Source organism: Calidris pugnax, unplaced genomic scaffold (assembly GCF_001431845.1).
Source record: "Calidris pugnax isolate Ruff unplaced genomic scaffold, ASM143184v1 scaffold156, whole genome shotgun sequence".
NCBI classification, from domain to species: Eukaryota; Metazoa; Chordata; class Aves; order Charadriiformes; family Scolopacidae; genus Calidris; species Calidris pugnax.
The window spans coordinates 1,579,275-1,596,799 of NW_015090889.1; the positions used below are offsets into that span (position 1 = coordinate 1,579,275).

Sequence of the window (17,525 nt, forward strand, 5' to 3'; positions counted from 1 at the left end):
CAAAATGGAAAATACGAACTGTAGAAAATACATCTTCCAAAATTACCTTCAGGTGTTAGTTTAGGTTCATAAGCTTTCCTCTTCTTTTGTTTTTCTTTTTTCTTCATTTTTCTGGCCACTAATTAAGACAATAAAGAGTGAAACAAATACTTCTTCAAAAATGAATAAAGGATTATTTACATTTCTTACAATTATATTCAATGCTGTATGTAAAGATTTATTTTTTTTTACAATGTTTAACATATCTGTTAAAAACGCACTAGTATTATGGAATTTGCAGTAGAATTATGGAAAAATCGATTTTTTTTTATAATCAAGTTACCTTCACTGAGACTAGGGGGAGGAGAATAATCATCCATATCAGAATCATCGGGACTGCGATTACGGTAACGGCCACTACCAGAAGTCCTCCTTCCTTCATGATAGTGACCACTTCTCCTATGGTCACCAGCACTTCTTCTGTCATGTTCTTCATACTCCCAAGCTTCATCTCTATCCTTTTTATGTCTTTTACGAGAAGCTAGAAATGAAATATATTTTAAGTACAAAAATTCTACTTTTAATAGCTCAAAACTAAATATATTTAAATATTTAAAAGACATGTAGATGTGGCACTTAGGGACACTGTTTAGTGGTGGACTTGGCAGTGTTAGATTTATGATTGGACTTGATGATAAAGAACTTTTCCAACCTAAATCATTCTATGATTTCCAAGTTAAAACCCATTGTATTGTCTCCCCTAAAACAAACGGTCTAAAACTTACATAAAATTCTGTTATGGCATTATTCAAATGATTTATTTTTGATTACATGAAAACTGTGCCTGAAACTGACAAAGACACCAGAAAACGTTTAAAAATACACATTTCTAGGGCATTTGTCTTTTTACGTAATGGAAGTGGAATAAATGAAAATAAGTCCTATCCTTTCATATGGGAGCACTGAGATAACTTCTTCAGTTATCTAAATCCTATCTATGACTCAGTGTTCAAATTCCAATTCAGTGATTACTTTGCCCATCTAATACATCAAGTGCCAATGAGACAAGGCAATGTCTTGGCAACAAGACAAGACAACTAAAATTTTGTATGATATATATTGCAGGAAATTCAGTGTAAAGAAGAAAGCTGGAGTCACAAGTCTGGGCCAGACAGCAAGTCAGTAACACAGATGATCATTATAACCAGTTTTCAGTCAGGACAAAAAGCCCAACAGAAATGAATGTTGAACAAACTGGGATAAATGTTCTATACAGAAAGAGAGATTTGGTGAAATAAAGTGGGTGAGTCGAATGTTATTTTCAAAGGGGAGAGGGTGCTAAGATGTAATAGAAACAGATATGGAGGAGGAGGCAGCTTCATCAATTAAGTCAGCCAGCTCTCCATTATCTAATGTAATAGGATAACTGGGCTAGCAAATAGATGTCTAACACAGACTGTGCTGTGAAGATTAGAACAACTCCAGAACATCTGCACATCACAGCCCTGACATCTGTGTGCCTCTACCAAAGTCTCCTCAAGTTTATACAGAACTGGAACTGAACCGACAACTTCTTCCCTCAACCTCAGTTTATTGAGAAGTGTAGGAAACATACCAGAATATAGTCACACCTGATACACCTACCAGGATACAGTCAATACTCAGCCCAGGCTCAGAATTAAAAAAAAAAAACAAAACAAAACCACACCACATTAAACCTGAGGTGATACAAAATGCTCTGCCCTGCACCCTAGATGGCTCCCACTTCTGAAAATATAGTACTAAACTTCTGTACAGAGGTGGTCCAAGTCTTCAAGGTAATAACTCAGTTCAGGCTTTGAGCAGTAGTTCTTCTTGATCAGACTGGAGGCAGTACAGTCATGTTTGTGATGCCTGAGCTACTGACACTGTCTAAAATGCTTGCCTGTTAACTGCAATTGAAGAAATGGAGGGCCATCTTGGACACCTGGAGTAAGCATGTTGGAGAAGAAAGCAATTGGTTTAGGAAAGGACTTTACACGTCTTAACTGATTCTTTTTCCCCCATGAGACAGTATTTTGTGGAGGCACAGAATGTCTGTCGCCACACTTTACAAATCGTCAGTAACAATTTAATCTCTGCAGGACGAATTCTGACCCCAGCTGCATCTCCATGAGAAAAGTAACTTCAATATTGCTTTCCAGCAGAGTTTTAAATTGACCAGTTTATCAATGCTGCATGACAAAACAGAATATGTTACAGTTGTACTGGGTCTGCAAGGCAAGTAAGATGAACATGGGAACAGCTACTTACAATCACTGCTCTATAAAAATCTATTTTGAAGTGGGTAAAATTTACTAAAAATTTAAATATTAACAAAATTTCAAGAGTTATTGATTTTACACCTAAATAAAGGCTATTTGGAATGTAAATATACCAAATTTCCTTCTGAATTCTGACAAATATTTATGCAATAACACATTTAACATTTATTGTATGAGAATGTTTTAATAAATTTTTGATTTCTCATCATTAAATTTAATGGAATATCACTTCTTCATTAAATACTCAAATTTCTTCTATAAAAATCACTATTTCACATTTTTTAAAGTTCAATTTTAGACAACCAAAAATTCTGAAATACACATTTGAAACAATACAAATCTATTCAGTGTACTTGTCACATAACTTTCATTGCCTTGATCATTTTGTTTAATTTAAATTCAATTAGGCTCTACACTATCCTTTGAGAAATATTATAATTTTAAACTAGGTGTCCTCACTGAATTGTTTAGATCTCTTAATTGGATATATTAAAACATATAATCACTGTGAAAGTTTTCCTTAATTTGCTTTACTTTGTATTTACGAATTTCAACTGCCACTGTGGCTAATAAGTAGGTTAAGGTATCTGAAATTCTTGACAATTCTCTCCATTCCCAACCAGTTTAAATAATTTTGCTTTACTTATTTATTTTTTATTTCACTGTTACAGAGTATTAACACCATAAACGGGTGATATAATATGGTAAACAGAGAATACAGAATCCTGAATGAAGTAAATCATCATTAATCCTCTGCCATAATCAAGACTGATTACAAACTATCTCAAGATCTCATACTCATGCTCAAAGCAGCATTATTCAGTTATAATTAAAAGGAAAAGCAAAGAAACAAAATTACATTCTTTACTTCTTCTTTGATAAATATCAGAGGTATCCTTATACTTCTGATGTGTATGTGTGCATAAGCAGTGTGTATTTGTTGGATGAGAACTTGAAGCATATTAAAAAGAAGAAAAAACAAATCTTTCTCTTTTAGACCCTAAGAAAGACTAAAAAGCAAAACACTGTGTTTTACAAATGTTCGGTAAGATGTTTATGTAAGCAAAGCTGGAAAGAGTCTAACCCTGGGAAAAAAAAAAGCATTATAAGCAAGATGCCTTCTCAGGTTCACACCAATAGGCACTTCCGTAGCCCAGCATGGGTAACATGGCTAAGATGTTACCTCGGACTGAACTGATTCGCTCTGTTTTAACAGAGTTTCTTTTCATTGCTGGCTAACTGAACTACCATAGTGACAAAGTAACCATATTCTTATTTGCAATAGGAAATCCCTTCCTGACAGAGAGGCATGTAACAATGTTTTAACATTTGAGAACTTTATCCAATTGCACAGCAAAATCCTAATTACCAGCTTCCTCTCTTCCTTTGAAAACAGTTAATTCCAGAATAGTATCATCAGCAAATGGTATTTTAACAACCTGCCAAAAGCAGCTCCAGTTTTTCAAGCAATATGCCAGACAAATAGTAGAAGAACTATTTTAAGAAACTTCTGGTCACTAAGATTCTCGATTTATCATGTCAGAAAAATTCACGAAGGGATCCCTCACTTTTCTTATCAATAAAACTAAGAATGATATAACATTATCGAAATTTTTCTTTGCATACCTTTGTATGCAAGTTTTCTGTGCTGTTTTAGAGGATATTTTCCTTAATCTGATTATGGCTAAAGATGTTTCATAGTATAACTAAAAAAAAAAAAAAAATATCTAGGCAACAGCTTCCCATAAATTTCTTTTCCTAATTGCCTTAACAATTAGCTCCTTTTCATCTTAAGTGACAAACTGAAATCAAGTAATTTTTCTTTAAAAAGAAAAAAAAAGGGTTCTTTGCCAAGGAGTTGTCAGGACAGCAAACTTGTTTTCATATGTTTTAGGGTATGTAAAAAAAAAAATACAAACACCAAAACCTATCTCTTTTTTAAAAGCAAAATATTAGCTTTCTTTAGCAGTAGGAACAGAACAATGTACTACTTACATTCAAAAGCTTCTTCACTGTCATTGTCTTCATCAGAACTGATTTCAGCATATTTTGGTTTCTCATTAACTGTGCTACGTTTGCGCTTGTTCATTTTCACACGTTCACAAAGTGGCATGGTGGATTCAATTTCTGCCAGGAGCTCAGGAGGCAACTCCTTTAACACTGACTGATCTATGCTACCTATTAATGGAGAGTAAGAAGAGCAAATGTGAACCTGAAGACAAAAATAAGGGCTCAACACTACAGTTGTTTCTCAGGAACCACTTACAGTATATCCACTAATAATACCACAGTTAGATATACCTGGATGTATTTGACAGCCATTTTTAAAGTTGCATTTACTGTTCACACTACGATTAGAAATTAACACAATAAATTGCATACACATCTCCTTCAATAATATATTTTGTCAGACATATAAACACAAACAAATTCAAATAAATGGGGTTTCCTTTGTAAAAAGATATCCCTGCTCCACTTTCACAAAATTTAGTCTTAGTTCAGTTCATCCTCCAAATTTAACAGGTTTTCTAACAGTGTAGGTAAATTAAGGATTCTTTGTGCCTTGTTAACAGTTCTGTTTATTCTCATTCATATTATTCAGCATATACATGAAAGTAATCTTCTCTTTTCCAGTAAGGAGGGACAACTTGCAGCAGAACCTCTGGGGTCTTATCCCTAAGTACAGGACAAATGATTGACAACCCAACCTCTTCCTCAGATTTTTTTCTTACTCCCTACTAGTTATTTTATAACGCAACCCAAATTTGTGCTTGATTTTTTTTCTTACAAAGCTAAATTGAAAGATTTTTATTTAATATAGGCAAACAGCTAGCTGGACTACATCAGGTTTCTATTCCACAGAGGTGAACAGGTAGACAATATCACACCACTCTCATCACATCTTGAAACTACGATTAGATCCACATGCAATCACAATGAAGAAGATTTTTTTACAACTGACACAATGAAACCAAATTAATTGAAAAGTATTTCTTGGTTATCGGACTAAATTGTTAACCTTTTTCCAACAACAAAACAAATACCTTTGTCATAAGCACCTGTCTTTCCTTCCCAGGACACACTATATTATCTCAAAAGGAACCCACCTGCCAACTGCTACACACACACACAGAAACACACACACTCTCCTCCAAAGAATCATCTTCTGGATGAAAATTCACTTTATAATTGCATTCACTACATCACTAACATTACGTTGTAAAATTTATTTTAATAATAACCTACCTTCTATTCCAAGCCTTTTTCTTTTTTTCTTTCCCTCTTTAAACATCTTTAACTGTCCTTAGAAGAGCCATACTATGAGAAAACAGTTTCTAACAACAAAATTTCTGAAAGGGCTCATATATTACTGATTTCACATATATCTACCTCCATTAAAATTGCCTCAAATGATCAGATTACTTTGCTTTAATTCTCAAGTACGTTCAGCAAGTCATCTCATTTAAGTGCATTTTTAAAAAAGATCTAACTTAAAATATTGGAGGTTTTGAATTGAGGTAGGAAGTATCTACAAAGCAAAACTGATAGCGAAAGTTGTCCATGCTTCCCCCGTGCTATGGTTGCTCTTATTTATTTAAGTTGCCATCCTTGGATAATCTCCACCTGCCAAAGTTACCTGAATTCTCAATGCTACTCTCAAAAATGCTAGAAAACCTTTCACAGTGTGGCTGACTGTGCTGCTCTGACATGATTACCCTTTGCAGGCCGGAGACTTGGTTGACGACAGGCACAAGTATGCCAGCACGGACAGATCCAACCGCTGACTGGGTAACAGCCAGGCCTAATCTGGATGCTGCCTAGACGTGCACCTGAGCGTTGGTGTCCCCACACTAATGCTTCATGTCTTTTTGTATGCCTATACAGTGCCTGAAGAGACTTAGCTTACATCCAGCCCCAGACTACAGGAAAATTCACATACACAAGTTTTAAGACAATTTTCACAGGTGACACTGCTAGAGGGCCTCAGATCTCCAACACATATTCTCAATTTTATACACTGTTCATTAAAATCAGCAGGACTACACACGTAACAAAGATTACAGGAAATCTGGCCAAACAAGGACATTGCAAAAGTCAGCTACAAGTAAAGCAACAAAAGTTGCATTAAATGCACAAATAACAAACAAAAATCATAGGCTACATGATTCCTATGTCCCTGGAATACCTGTTCTGTCTTTCTATATATCTATCAAGGAATCAAAAAATATCTGTCTTCAGTCTTGTTCCTCAGGTAGAGCACTACTCAATCTTTAAAAATAACTCAATTACTGCAGTATTCATTGAATATCAATTAAAAAAAAAAAAAGTAACTACTTTAAATATTTGGAAAAATAACTTTATTTCCTTCTCAAAAGTTTCTAGTTTTCTATGTTCTCCAGTGCTAAATACAACCAATGCTTGAATTGCCCTCTTCTGTTCCAGACATTTCAGATGACTGTATAAACTTACACTTTTTTCTTTCACTTGGGAATATGCAAAACTTTCTTTATTCAAGTAGGGAACAGCAGAAAAGAGAACAAATAAAATTATTGTAAAGTTCTCTATAAGCTTTGTTTAAAGTTTTTGTTTCTGTCACAATGTTCCCTCGAGCAAGTCTGCCACATGCCCAGTTTCCTTAGCTGAAGATTGTAAATGACCAAATCTAAAAAGTTTTACTCATGCAGTACAAAGGAGTTAAGCATGACTGCACATGTATGAACAATTCTGATATGGAAAAGGACTCCCCATCCATAATCCAGCGGTATTATATACTGTGGGACTCCAGTCAAGAGCTTGTTAATATTTATTTTACTCTATTACTTATGTTACATTGAGTCAGGGCAACGCAATCTTCACTAGAAGCATCTTACTAAATTGCTTCTTTTATACCTCTATATTTTATAACGAAGATAATTTTTATTTGTTCAGGGTAGTAAAGAAATACTTAAGGTAATCCAGTTAATCATAAGAATCCAGTCACATGGCAACAAACATGAGGTTATAAAACCCATGCTGATGCCTTTTCAGTTTATAGACTACTTTTCAAAAACAGTTAAAAGAAAATACCACACAAATTCCTTTGAAACTATCTAAAAAAAAATACATGATCACCTTGAGATTGATGAACAGCTTACTGGTTAAAGCTGAAAATTTTTTGTGCTCTGTCAGTGTGCAAATTTAATGACACACTTTCTACCAGGCTCTAACCTTAAAATGCTTTAATATGTTCTTTATATGGAACACTGAGTCCTTGATGATCAGAGTCCTTTTCCCACCAGCTTCACACTCCTCCAAATAATTCTGTGCCCCTGAGAGTTTTCAAGAACAGGAAACACAGCGAAATTACAATCCTTTTCTCAAAGAGGAATTTAAGGTATGAGGATGGTAAATCTGGCCGTAAGACAGAAGTTCCACTTTTATCTCTATACCATATCATCAGCTGAAAAACACACTATCAAATTGAATACTGATGAAAGTAATCTGAAAAGCAGTCCATTTACTCCAGCAACTTTTCTCTTTCCTCTCCAATTCTCTACCTTAAAGTTTATGGAAGGAAATACAGCTACTTCCTATAAACAGGATATAACCCCCCATTGAGCCCCTTAGGCTCACCTTTTGCCTACATCCATGAAGGGATGGATAACTCCTGAGCTCAGCTCACGCACACTCTCACACACGCACACATGCAAGATAAAGGGTGGAAGACTGAGATGCCCACACCACCCCCCAAGGGACTGCACCCAGAGGACTCCCTGCTACAACTCATTTGGTAGGAGGGAGAGAAGTAGTGTTAGGAAGAAATATGTTCTATGTCATTCCATAAAACCTGCTTGAACACATCTTTCAAAATAATTTTTCCTCATCTGCCCCAATACTGGCACAAAGGGAAGGCTCTCAGCCACAGGCTAAACAAAGGAAGAGGTTCAGACTCCCTGCTTATACTCCAGTCTTCAGCTCTGGCCTTGAAAAATGGGACCCAGCCAGTTTGGTGGGTCAGAGAAGAATCTGGACACAGCAATGGAATAATTTCATGATACTTTGAGGTTATCATTGCCCACAGTTAAACAGCACAGATTCAAAAAGATTTTACAATACATAATATTACTTGCAGAAGCAAGAAACATTTTTTTAATGGAGAGACAAGATTTTCAAAGAGCAACCTGAATGATCTAGGCAGAGAGTTGGGAATGTAACCAATATGCCAAAAGAACTCAGCTTTACATCAGTATCAATGATTTCTTCAAGTTACCCGGCTGCTGCGGCAACTACAGCCACAAGTTATTTTATTCCTTATTACTATTCACTGGCTTTTTGTCTTTATTTAAAAAACCCAACAAACTGATAAAAGAAGGCTAGAGCAGTCTAGCATTGCAAGATACTTCACAAAAAATATAGCAGTACTCAGAGAAAAATGGAGCAAGGTTGGCAATTGAAATAAATGCAGTGCTGCATAAACCCCCTCACTTTTCTGAATCAGTGTCAGGGGATTGCTTTTGTATTTCACTGTCATTGGTTTTGAACATATGGATTTAAATATAAGCCAACTCAATGTATTTTATTAAAATGTTAAGGTGTTTTGTACAGCTGCAAAACACAGCAAGTAACTGTATCTTACTATTGATATTTAGAATCTGAATTTTATGATTGATGCATTTTCTCAACTACGTGTCCCGATTAAAACAAAAACTGAGCCATGGGGCCTCACAATAGGAAAAAATATCTTAACTAAATAAAATCAAATTACATGTCGTAATTTTTCTTCTCATAAAAGAAAAACTCATATATAAGCAATATAATACCACCAGGATCTTTGCAGAGAATAAGGAAAACAAATGTCATTATTTACATCTGATCTGTGACTATAGGCACATCAAGAAGATCTGCTTTTTCCTCACTCTGTCATGGAAATGTTCTCAGCCTTTATCACTGAAAATATCACATGAAGCTACGCTTGTTTTACTTCTCCAAAGTAACTCAATTACCAAAGCAACAACAGCAAAAGATTGCTCTTTTAGCTGTTAATATAAAATACTACAGGAAAGGTGTTCATAAGACAATAAAGGGTACATATATTTAAAGAACCTTTATTTGATGCAAAGAATGGTTTGGTAATTTGAAGGAAAAAAGTTCTCATTCTTTTCTTTTCTGTTTGTTGGTAATACTCCCATGGAACAAAAATAAATTCCAAAATTTCAAGTAAACAGTTTAAATTTTCTAACTCAAAAACAGGTGACTAAAACAGCTGAAAATGTCGAGCAACAGAAAAGATAATTTACTAGAAGCTAATATGAAGCTTTCTCCTATTCGTGTTTTGCCAAGGTTACCCTTTGTTTAGAAGAAAATTCAAACCAAAGATTTTGAGCACATATCCTTGCACATAAGTCAAGAAATAATATCCATATTTAGATACTTAGACACATGAACAGGTCTGCATTGCATATTGTAACTGAAGTCAGACAAATTGCTGGCCCACATTTTTACATATTGCAATGCATTGTTGCAAAAATTATTTATGTAAAATAGCCCTAGCTATTCCTAAAAGTAAGAGGAACCTGATCAAGCATCAACGTCCACAAATCAAAGGCAGTTTCAGACTTTCAACAAATTGTTCTGACAAATTATGTAATAAATTTCTATCACTCACATGTGCCAAAGTAATTTTTTGAAAATTAACTAATTAAACAATGCACTCCTAAATCTGCAAACAGACAAAGCTTTATATTCTGGATGAAACAAAGTACAATTAAATTAGTGGGTTTGGTCAAATTTATTGTTGCTGCCAAGAACTAGACGTGCAACACCCAATGTTCGCTCTTCCCACCCAGAGAAAACTCAAGAACAACTATGGGAACAGGAATCAGAATATTTACCTTAGTGGCAAAGACTAAAGTAGGAAATAACTAAAGCAGCCTCCAGGCAAAGATCTGTGCTGAAATGTCTCCTATTGTACTGGTGACACAGATCAACACAAGAAAGTATGCAACGGCTGAATTCCTGCTGTCTGCTCATACCAGTTTATGCAGCATTTACTTCTGAAAAACTAGCACCAAAAATGAAGGCCCCTGAGAGAATGTACAAATCCCAGCATATTTTTTGGGATAGGACAGACACACTATACCTAAAAAATTCCTGCAAGTAGGAACAATCCATCCCAGTGCAAAGCATGCTGAAGAAATGAGATCTTCTTAGCCTATTAGATTTAATAGGTTATATATAGTTTAGTTTTGGCTTTTGATTAAACAATGCCTAGAATATTTTTCAAACTGTGATCCAGGAAGGAGAAAAAAATTAATCAGGGCCAAATAGACAAAATGTATATAAAAATGGATCATCTCCAAACTCAACTTATCTTTAATTACTTCTAATGCCACAAGAAACAGCCAGCTCCTCTTCTAGTCAAGTTGAAAAGAGGTAGTCATCAGTATCTCAGAAAAGAGGAATACCAGGAAAAATGTAAAATTCTTATAGAAGTTATTTTTTTTTTCCCTAAAATTCCAGTCAAATTTAGAGTTTTAGACAAGCTTTAAAGAGTTCAGCTGAGAAGAATCATTATAAACTCCTTGCTGTAAACCATTAATTACATCCTTTTTTTTTCTCTGTGGCATAATTTTCTGAAGAACTTCAGAGAAAATTATGACACGCTTGATCCAGCTTGCAGTGCAGGCACATGCAAGATGCTTAGTGGATTATTACTCCGGCCTTTCCACATGCAAATGTAATTGCTACTGGGAACTCCAAGACAGTGATTTCAAAGTTCAGATTTGTGGAACTATGGACTTTCACAATTGTTATCTTTACAAATGCACAATCTGTAGTAAGCAAGCTGAATTGTAGCCTTTTCCTCTCCAAAGGAAATACGGTTTTACTCCAGTTATTTCCTTGCAGCACAGCTGCTTGCCCCACTGACTTCAGTGAGTCCAACAATGTGCCCGTTTCAGCATCAAGAGACTGTTATTTTGGAAATAAATTTGAGTGAAGACTAAAATCTGCTTGATCTGTTGATCTATTTTTTCTCCAAAGTTTGTCAATTTTGCCCTTATAGAAGTCCTATACACAAAGGAGTTAAACAAATGTTTAAAACTGATACTCCCTTTTTGTCCACAGTTTTCAGCTGTATCAGAGTACATTCATGACTTCATGCATGAGTAGCTCTGCTGTGAACTAGAAGTCTGTGTGAGGCAACACAAGTTGGCTCACTGAGCCAACACAATCTGGATACAGCTTTTCATCCTGGCATACTCACTTTATTGTCACTCCTACCTAGAAGATGGGTACCTAATGATTACTCTGCTTCACAAGTGAGACTATTTCCAGCAGTGCTAGAACTCAAAGATGGACCATCACGATACACAGATACCAAATTATAGTTACTATAGCCTCTGAAAAAGTCACCTGGAATTTAAAAAACAAACAAACAAACAAAACCACACAAGCACAGAATACAGAAGTATCTAGAAGCATTGTTTTAACTCTATGACATGAAGATGATTAAGCAGTGACTTTTTTAGTTGATCCTGTAAGAATATGTATGAAGAGCACCTTTGAAGAAATGGCAAATCTTCACTCAAATTTCAGTTCACAGCAGCAGAGAATGCAGCAAGTATAATATTTAGGAAGATTTGTAGTGAGCAATAAAAACTTGCGTTTAAACTTCCACAGATAATAAAATCCTACAACAATCTACATAATAAAGGAGTAGAATTCCGATCAAGTTTTTTTTTTTAAACAACAAACTCTTTTTAGGTGATACTGGAAGACCCCAAAAAGTGTTTCTGCACAAGTCTTAAGAAACATGCACTCATGTGTCCTAGAACTAAAACTTCATTACATATATGATGCTTACTTTGGAAAGGCAATCCCTCAAACTTATCAGAAACCAACTTAGACATCTCCTGACACAGACAGTTACAATTTTTGTCATTACTTATGTCATACTTCAACAACAGAAAATCTGTCTTGTCTTGAATGCAGTAACTGTGAAACTGTTAACAACTCTCATCCCAACATAGCTGACCAGTACAGCTCTAAGAAGCAGCAGAGAAGGTATTCACTGAAGCTCTGAAAAGAAAAGATTGCAAACATGACCTCCTCATTGCAGGCACAAACTCGAAAAGTTTCATGGATCCCGCAACAACATATATTTGCGTCAAAACCAGGATTAAAGACATTCACAGATATTAAAACCAGAAGAAAAAATGTTACAATTCATTCTGACCTGAACAAAACAGTGTAAAATTTTCACCACAAGATCCCTTAATAAAAATACTATGAAAAAAAAATCCATAATTTTCCACTGAGTTAGACTGAATCTTTCAGAAAAATGCTCAATTATCAGGAGAGAGAGAAAAAAGTCGCTTCTTCACTGTTGGGATGATTCAATACTAATAGTCACATACTACAGCTATTCTTCCCATTCATATAATAACAACAAAATTTCAAACCTGTCTGTAAAATTTGATTAAAGTGTTACTTTTTCATTTTGCAGTTCAATGCAAAGCTTATTCACATACCCAATAAAGGTATGGTTTTAAAATTTACTGAAACAATGTAAGAAGTTATATAGATTTTCAGTATGCAAAACATTCATTTTAGCTTAAGACAAGTCAATTTTACTGGGTTTTACAATGAATGGGCATTAGTCCCTTAAGAATGAATGACTATCTAAATAGTGTTTTGAACTAGCTGATCTAATCCTATGTTTTACTGGATTCCAGATAAATAACAGCAGTAATATTGTATGTGACAAAGCCAGAAGATGACATTTTTTGGGGGGGAGTGGATTGGGGGATGGATGAGAAAGCAAAAACAAAGGACAAGAATTACAAGGAAGTAAAATAAGGAAACATAAAGCAAAATACACTAAACTACATGGAATAAGAGGGATGCAAGAAGTGGAATAATGATGCTAAAAGGCAACACTAGAAAGATTTGCTATAATCTACTAAGACATATAGGATGAACTAAATGAATGTTTATGAAACAAGAATGTTTATGAAAATTACATTTTCTAGTGTATTAAAATGTTTATAACTAAAATGACACAGTAAAACAGTGAACACTATTTCTCTTAAGGGGAGCGAGGACACTGTGGCAATGACATGAATATTTTCTGTATCAGTCAGCTGTTGACAAAGAGACTTTGGCTTATGAAGAGATAGCTTTATAAATTATGACCATTTCAAGCACTGGAATTCATGTAGTCATTTAGCATAATATATCCTAGGAAGTAAGTTACCAGGAAGTTGGGCCATTAAAAAAAAAAAAAAGAAAATTGAAAGCATGCATGAAAAATCTCAAGTTCAAAGACACTTTCTCCAAACACTGCCTGGATGAATACTCAAAACTTGATTTGTAAGACAAACATAGTTAGAGCATTATTCTTTCCATGAAGTATATTTCTAGTACCATTGTAAGAATCTTATTCTAAATACAATAGCAAAAAGACTGATATTAGATTCAAACACTTTCTTTCCCTGGAAAATAAGTTCCAAGTTATTTGAGAGTATGAAAGAAATGTAGAAATGTATGACCTCAGAAATCAAAAAATACACAAAAACATTGCAGAAAAGTTATAAATTTGAATTTAAAATTAATGCATTGCTCATGTGACACAGCTACTAGAGCCACGCCAATCAGACAACAGACATTAAAACCTTTATACATTGCTGAAAACATTCTATATAAATAACCACATACAATACTGACTACTGAAAAGTCCTTCAGAAACATTTCAGAAAGCATACATGCACCATGTATGGCTTTGAGGGCTCTATAAATTACTGATTTTCTGCACATAGAACTGTGTGAATTCAAAATCTATCCTTCTGAGACTACAGCTGAGTTCCATCAGCACGTTTTTAGCATTCCCTATAAAGAACATGTCGGTTTAATCTGAAATCTTTAGACTAAAGTGACAACAAAGATGTCAAAATTTTATGTCTAACTCTAGATATCTATTATTAGAAGTGGGAACTTTGCCTGTTCTGAATCTTAAAAAGGGACAGGGGAAATGTTTATATTTCCAGGATGAAGAGAAAATATTTAACAAGGAGGCTAATATTTTACAAGTAATACACATCCTGAGTTATTAAGTCTTTAAGAGTTAATACAAACAGTCTAGTAGAGAGAAAACAGACATAGCAAAATAAATTAAATATACAGAGAACACCTGTACATGTGCACATAAACATATTTATACATTCACAAAGGTGATTCCTGCATAATTTCTTATCAGATCAACTACTTAAGAAAACATGTTAATCCCGAATTTATGATATTCTGAATTATTTTCTGCCCATGTTACTTATTCAAAAATGCCAGCCAATTGTTTACTAGTTCCTTTCCTCTTTCTGTACACAATGGACCCTAGAGACAATGATGTCTGAATTCTCCTAAAGCCCAGAAACATCTTGTAATCATATTAGTACACAGTTTCAAGTGTGGAGGCTCCCCAACAGTTGTATTTCTAGCGCAAGAGGGACATTGGGACTTTGTAACTGAATACTTATTGCATGGTGACAAAACATACCTCGGAAACCACATTTCAGTTCTGACTGAAAATACAAAAGAATCTCAGGGCTTGTAGACGTAGTATTTCCCACCACTCCAGACACGCTTATTTGATTACAGTAGTATCAGTCCCTTATACAGACACACTTAAATCACATTAATTCATTCACACAGCAATTATGTTTCACTGGATAAATTACCAGATTTAGCTGTACTTTAGCTACATTAGTTTAAGACCATTTATGTGTTCCCACATTATGTACTTGCCCCGAGTAAATAAATCATTTCAGGTACATTGTAGCAACATTTCCAAGAATGACAAGCCCATAGACAAGTTTCACTTTGTTCTCAGAAATCACCATATAAGCAAGCATATAAACTATCAAATGTTTGTGTTTAATTTCTAACTACAGAAGTAGCAAACCTAAAAGAACAATAGTGTAAAAGATACAACGCAATTAGTATTTAAAAAAAAATAATCTTACCTTTATTAGATTTGGATGACTTGTTCTTGTTAGGTTTAAAACAAGAGCCCCTTGATTTATCTTCTCTATCCTTAATAAATTTCTGCACATCATCCAAAGAAAGCTTTTGAAGGACAACTACAGGCTTAGCTCCTTTATTTAGATCTTCAACTAGCCCAATCTTCTCTACTTTGTCCTTCTGTTCACCTCTAAATTCAGTTTTCCTTGACTCCTGAGTAACACTGCCATCTTTATCACGCTTGATTTTTGGAATGACAAAATGTTTCAATGCGCCAGACCTTGCCCCTAACAAATAACTGGGAAACTCTGCTTTATTGTCAGCATGTGCTTTATTACTATCTACTTTACTCTTATTACCATCTGTCCTTCGTTCATCCTTGCTGTTGGGTGATTTAAAACCAGGTTTATCAGGTCTTGATTTACTAGAATCCCCTTTACCTTCCTGTTTAATACGAGGGCTGTCAGGTCTTGATTTCTGATCCCCAGAAGAAAACCTTTCCCTTGATTCACCAGACTCATGTCTGTATTTTCTGTCAAATTTTTCAGGTTTTGAACCATCAGATTTAATACCATGCTTAGAATCATGTTCATTTTTGTTTGAGGATCTCAAATATTCAGGCCTTCTAATCTTGGATGGATCTCCTCTGTACCTCTCTGGCTCCCCCCTGTCCTCAGATCTTTGTTTAAGGCTATCGTGGTCTCGCCTCAGTGTATCAGAAGCTGAACGCCCATCAGGCCTTTGTTTTGTTGGATCAGATCTACTTTCTGGTTTTACCCTTGAAGGATCAGATTTCACATCTAGTTTATGCCTTGATATTTCAATTCTCTTGTCTGACAATGGTTTACTGGTGTCCCTCCTATTATCATGTCTATGTTTTGGCGTTTCGGGCCTGCCTTCACTCTTCTGTTTTGGCGTTTCAGGCCTGCCTTCACTCTTCTGTTTTGGCGTTTCGGGCCTCTGCCGTATTTCCTGTTTGCCGTTATTTTGTTTCCCCTCATTTTGTTTCATCTCCATTTGCCTGCTCTCATTTTGTTTTGATTCTGTCTGTCTGTTCTCATTTTGTTTCACTTCCATTTGTCCTCTTTCATGCTTGCTTTCATATTTAGCTTCTAACTGTTTGTTCTCATGTTTACTTTCCAACCGTCTGCTTTCATTTTGCTGAAATTCCATTTGTCTGTTTTCATTTTGCTGGATATCCGTCTTCTGACCCTCAAAGTCTGACTTTTTCCTAAAAATCTCAGGATGGTTTTCAGGTTTAAATTTAAGAACTCCAACAGTGTCTTCTTGGGGAACACACACAAATCCATCATTATACTGCTTAATTTCTTCAGATTTTTTGATAGCGTCCAAGTCCTGAGTTACTGTTGCCTGAGAGTCCACTCTTCCTGCTTGCTGCAGATCAATACTAACCATCAATGCTGGCCTTGCCCCATTTCCTGCAGAACCTGTCTCCTGAGAAGCTGCTCTATTTCCTCCAGTAGCACCTCCAGCCTCCTGTGGTTTGTTTTCTTGTTTTCGCTTCTTCAGGGGCTTATCTGCAAGTTAAAAGAAAAAAAATCACAGGTTATATATATATAGACTGGTAAATATCCAAGCAAGAATGTCCATTCCCCTCCACTCCCACCAATTAATCTTCCTCAGCACGTACATGCACACACAACAAAATCCATTGAATTTAAAAGCAAGAATAGAACTTCTCTAGCTAATACTTTTTTATGTACTCAGACTATCTTTCAATGTTAGTCTACTACAGGTGCCAATTAAACATTAAAAAAACCCACCCTCAAAACATATAAAATCAAAGTCCCTGTGTAAATCCCAAGAGAAACATCTAACAAGCAGCTGCAGTCCACAAAGACCAAAAAAAAATAATCCATTAAAAAAGCTCAAACTAATCAGTTACACTTGAAGCAAAAGTCTGCAAAGACAAAGATGCACCTCCACAACTACTTTTTGAGGAATACTATTAGAAAAGATTCTCTTCTGCAGATTCAGCCTGCTTCATTATACATGAACTAAGCAAGGATCTGCAATGATTAAGAGAGAAGTTCTCCCTAGTTGGTTCAGTGCATCAGTTGACTTCACACATATTTTAGCCAGGGAACACAAAAACAATGAAGAAAAATTATTTAATAACTCCAACAGTCCATGCTTCTCTTTGCAGAAAAGCACCATACCAAGAGTTGGAGTCTATACCATAATACATGTGTATTAGGTGGAGGGGTCACTACACACTTGAAAGCTTGA

The 17,525-nt window shown here is 35.2% G+C and overlaps 1 protein-coding gene across 5 annotated transcripts in view; it reads right to left on the reverse strand.

Moving 5' to 3' along the window:
• Positions 1 to 17,525, reverse strand: part of NIPBL (Nipped-B homolog (Drosophila)) — a 152,851-nt gene that overhangs the window by 41,131 nt on the left and 94,195 nt on the right. For 4 of the 5 annotated variants that reach the window (XM_014947585.1, XM_014947586.1, XM_014947584.1 and 1 more), the window contains 4 exons: positions 15,278 to 16,813; positions 4,278 to 4,460; positions 323 to 520; positions 47 to 118 (listed from right to left, as the gene is read on the reverse strand). In XM_014947585.1, the coding sequence (XP_014803071.1) occupies positions 47 to 118; positions 323 to 520; positions 4,278 to 4,460; positions 15,278 to 16,813 (1,989 nt within the window). The remainder of the gene's footprint in view (positions 1 to 46; positions 119 to 322; positions 521 to 4,277; positions 4,461 to 15,277; positions 16,814 to 17,525) is intronic. The other variant, XM_014947588.1, reaches the window with a different exon arrangement.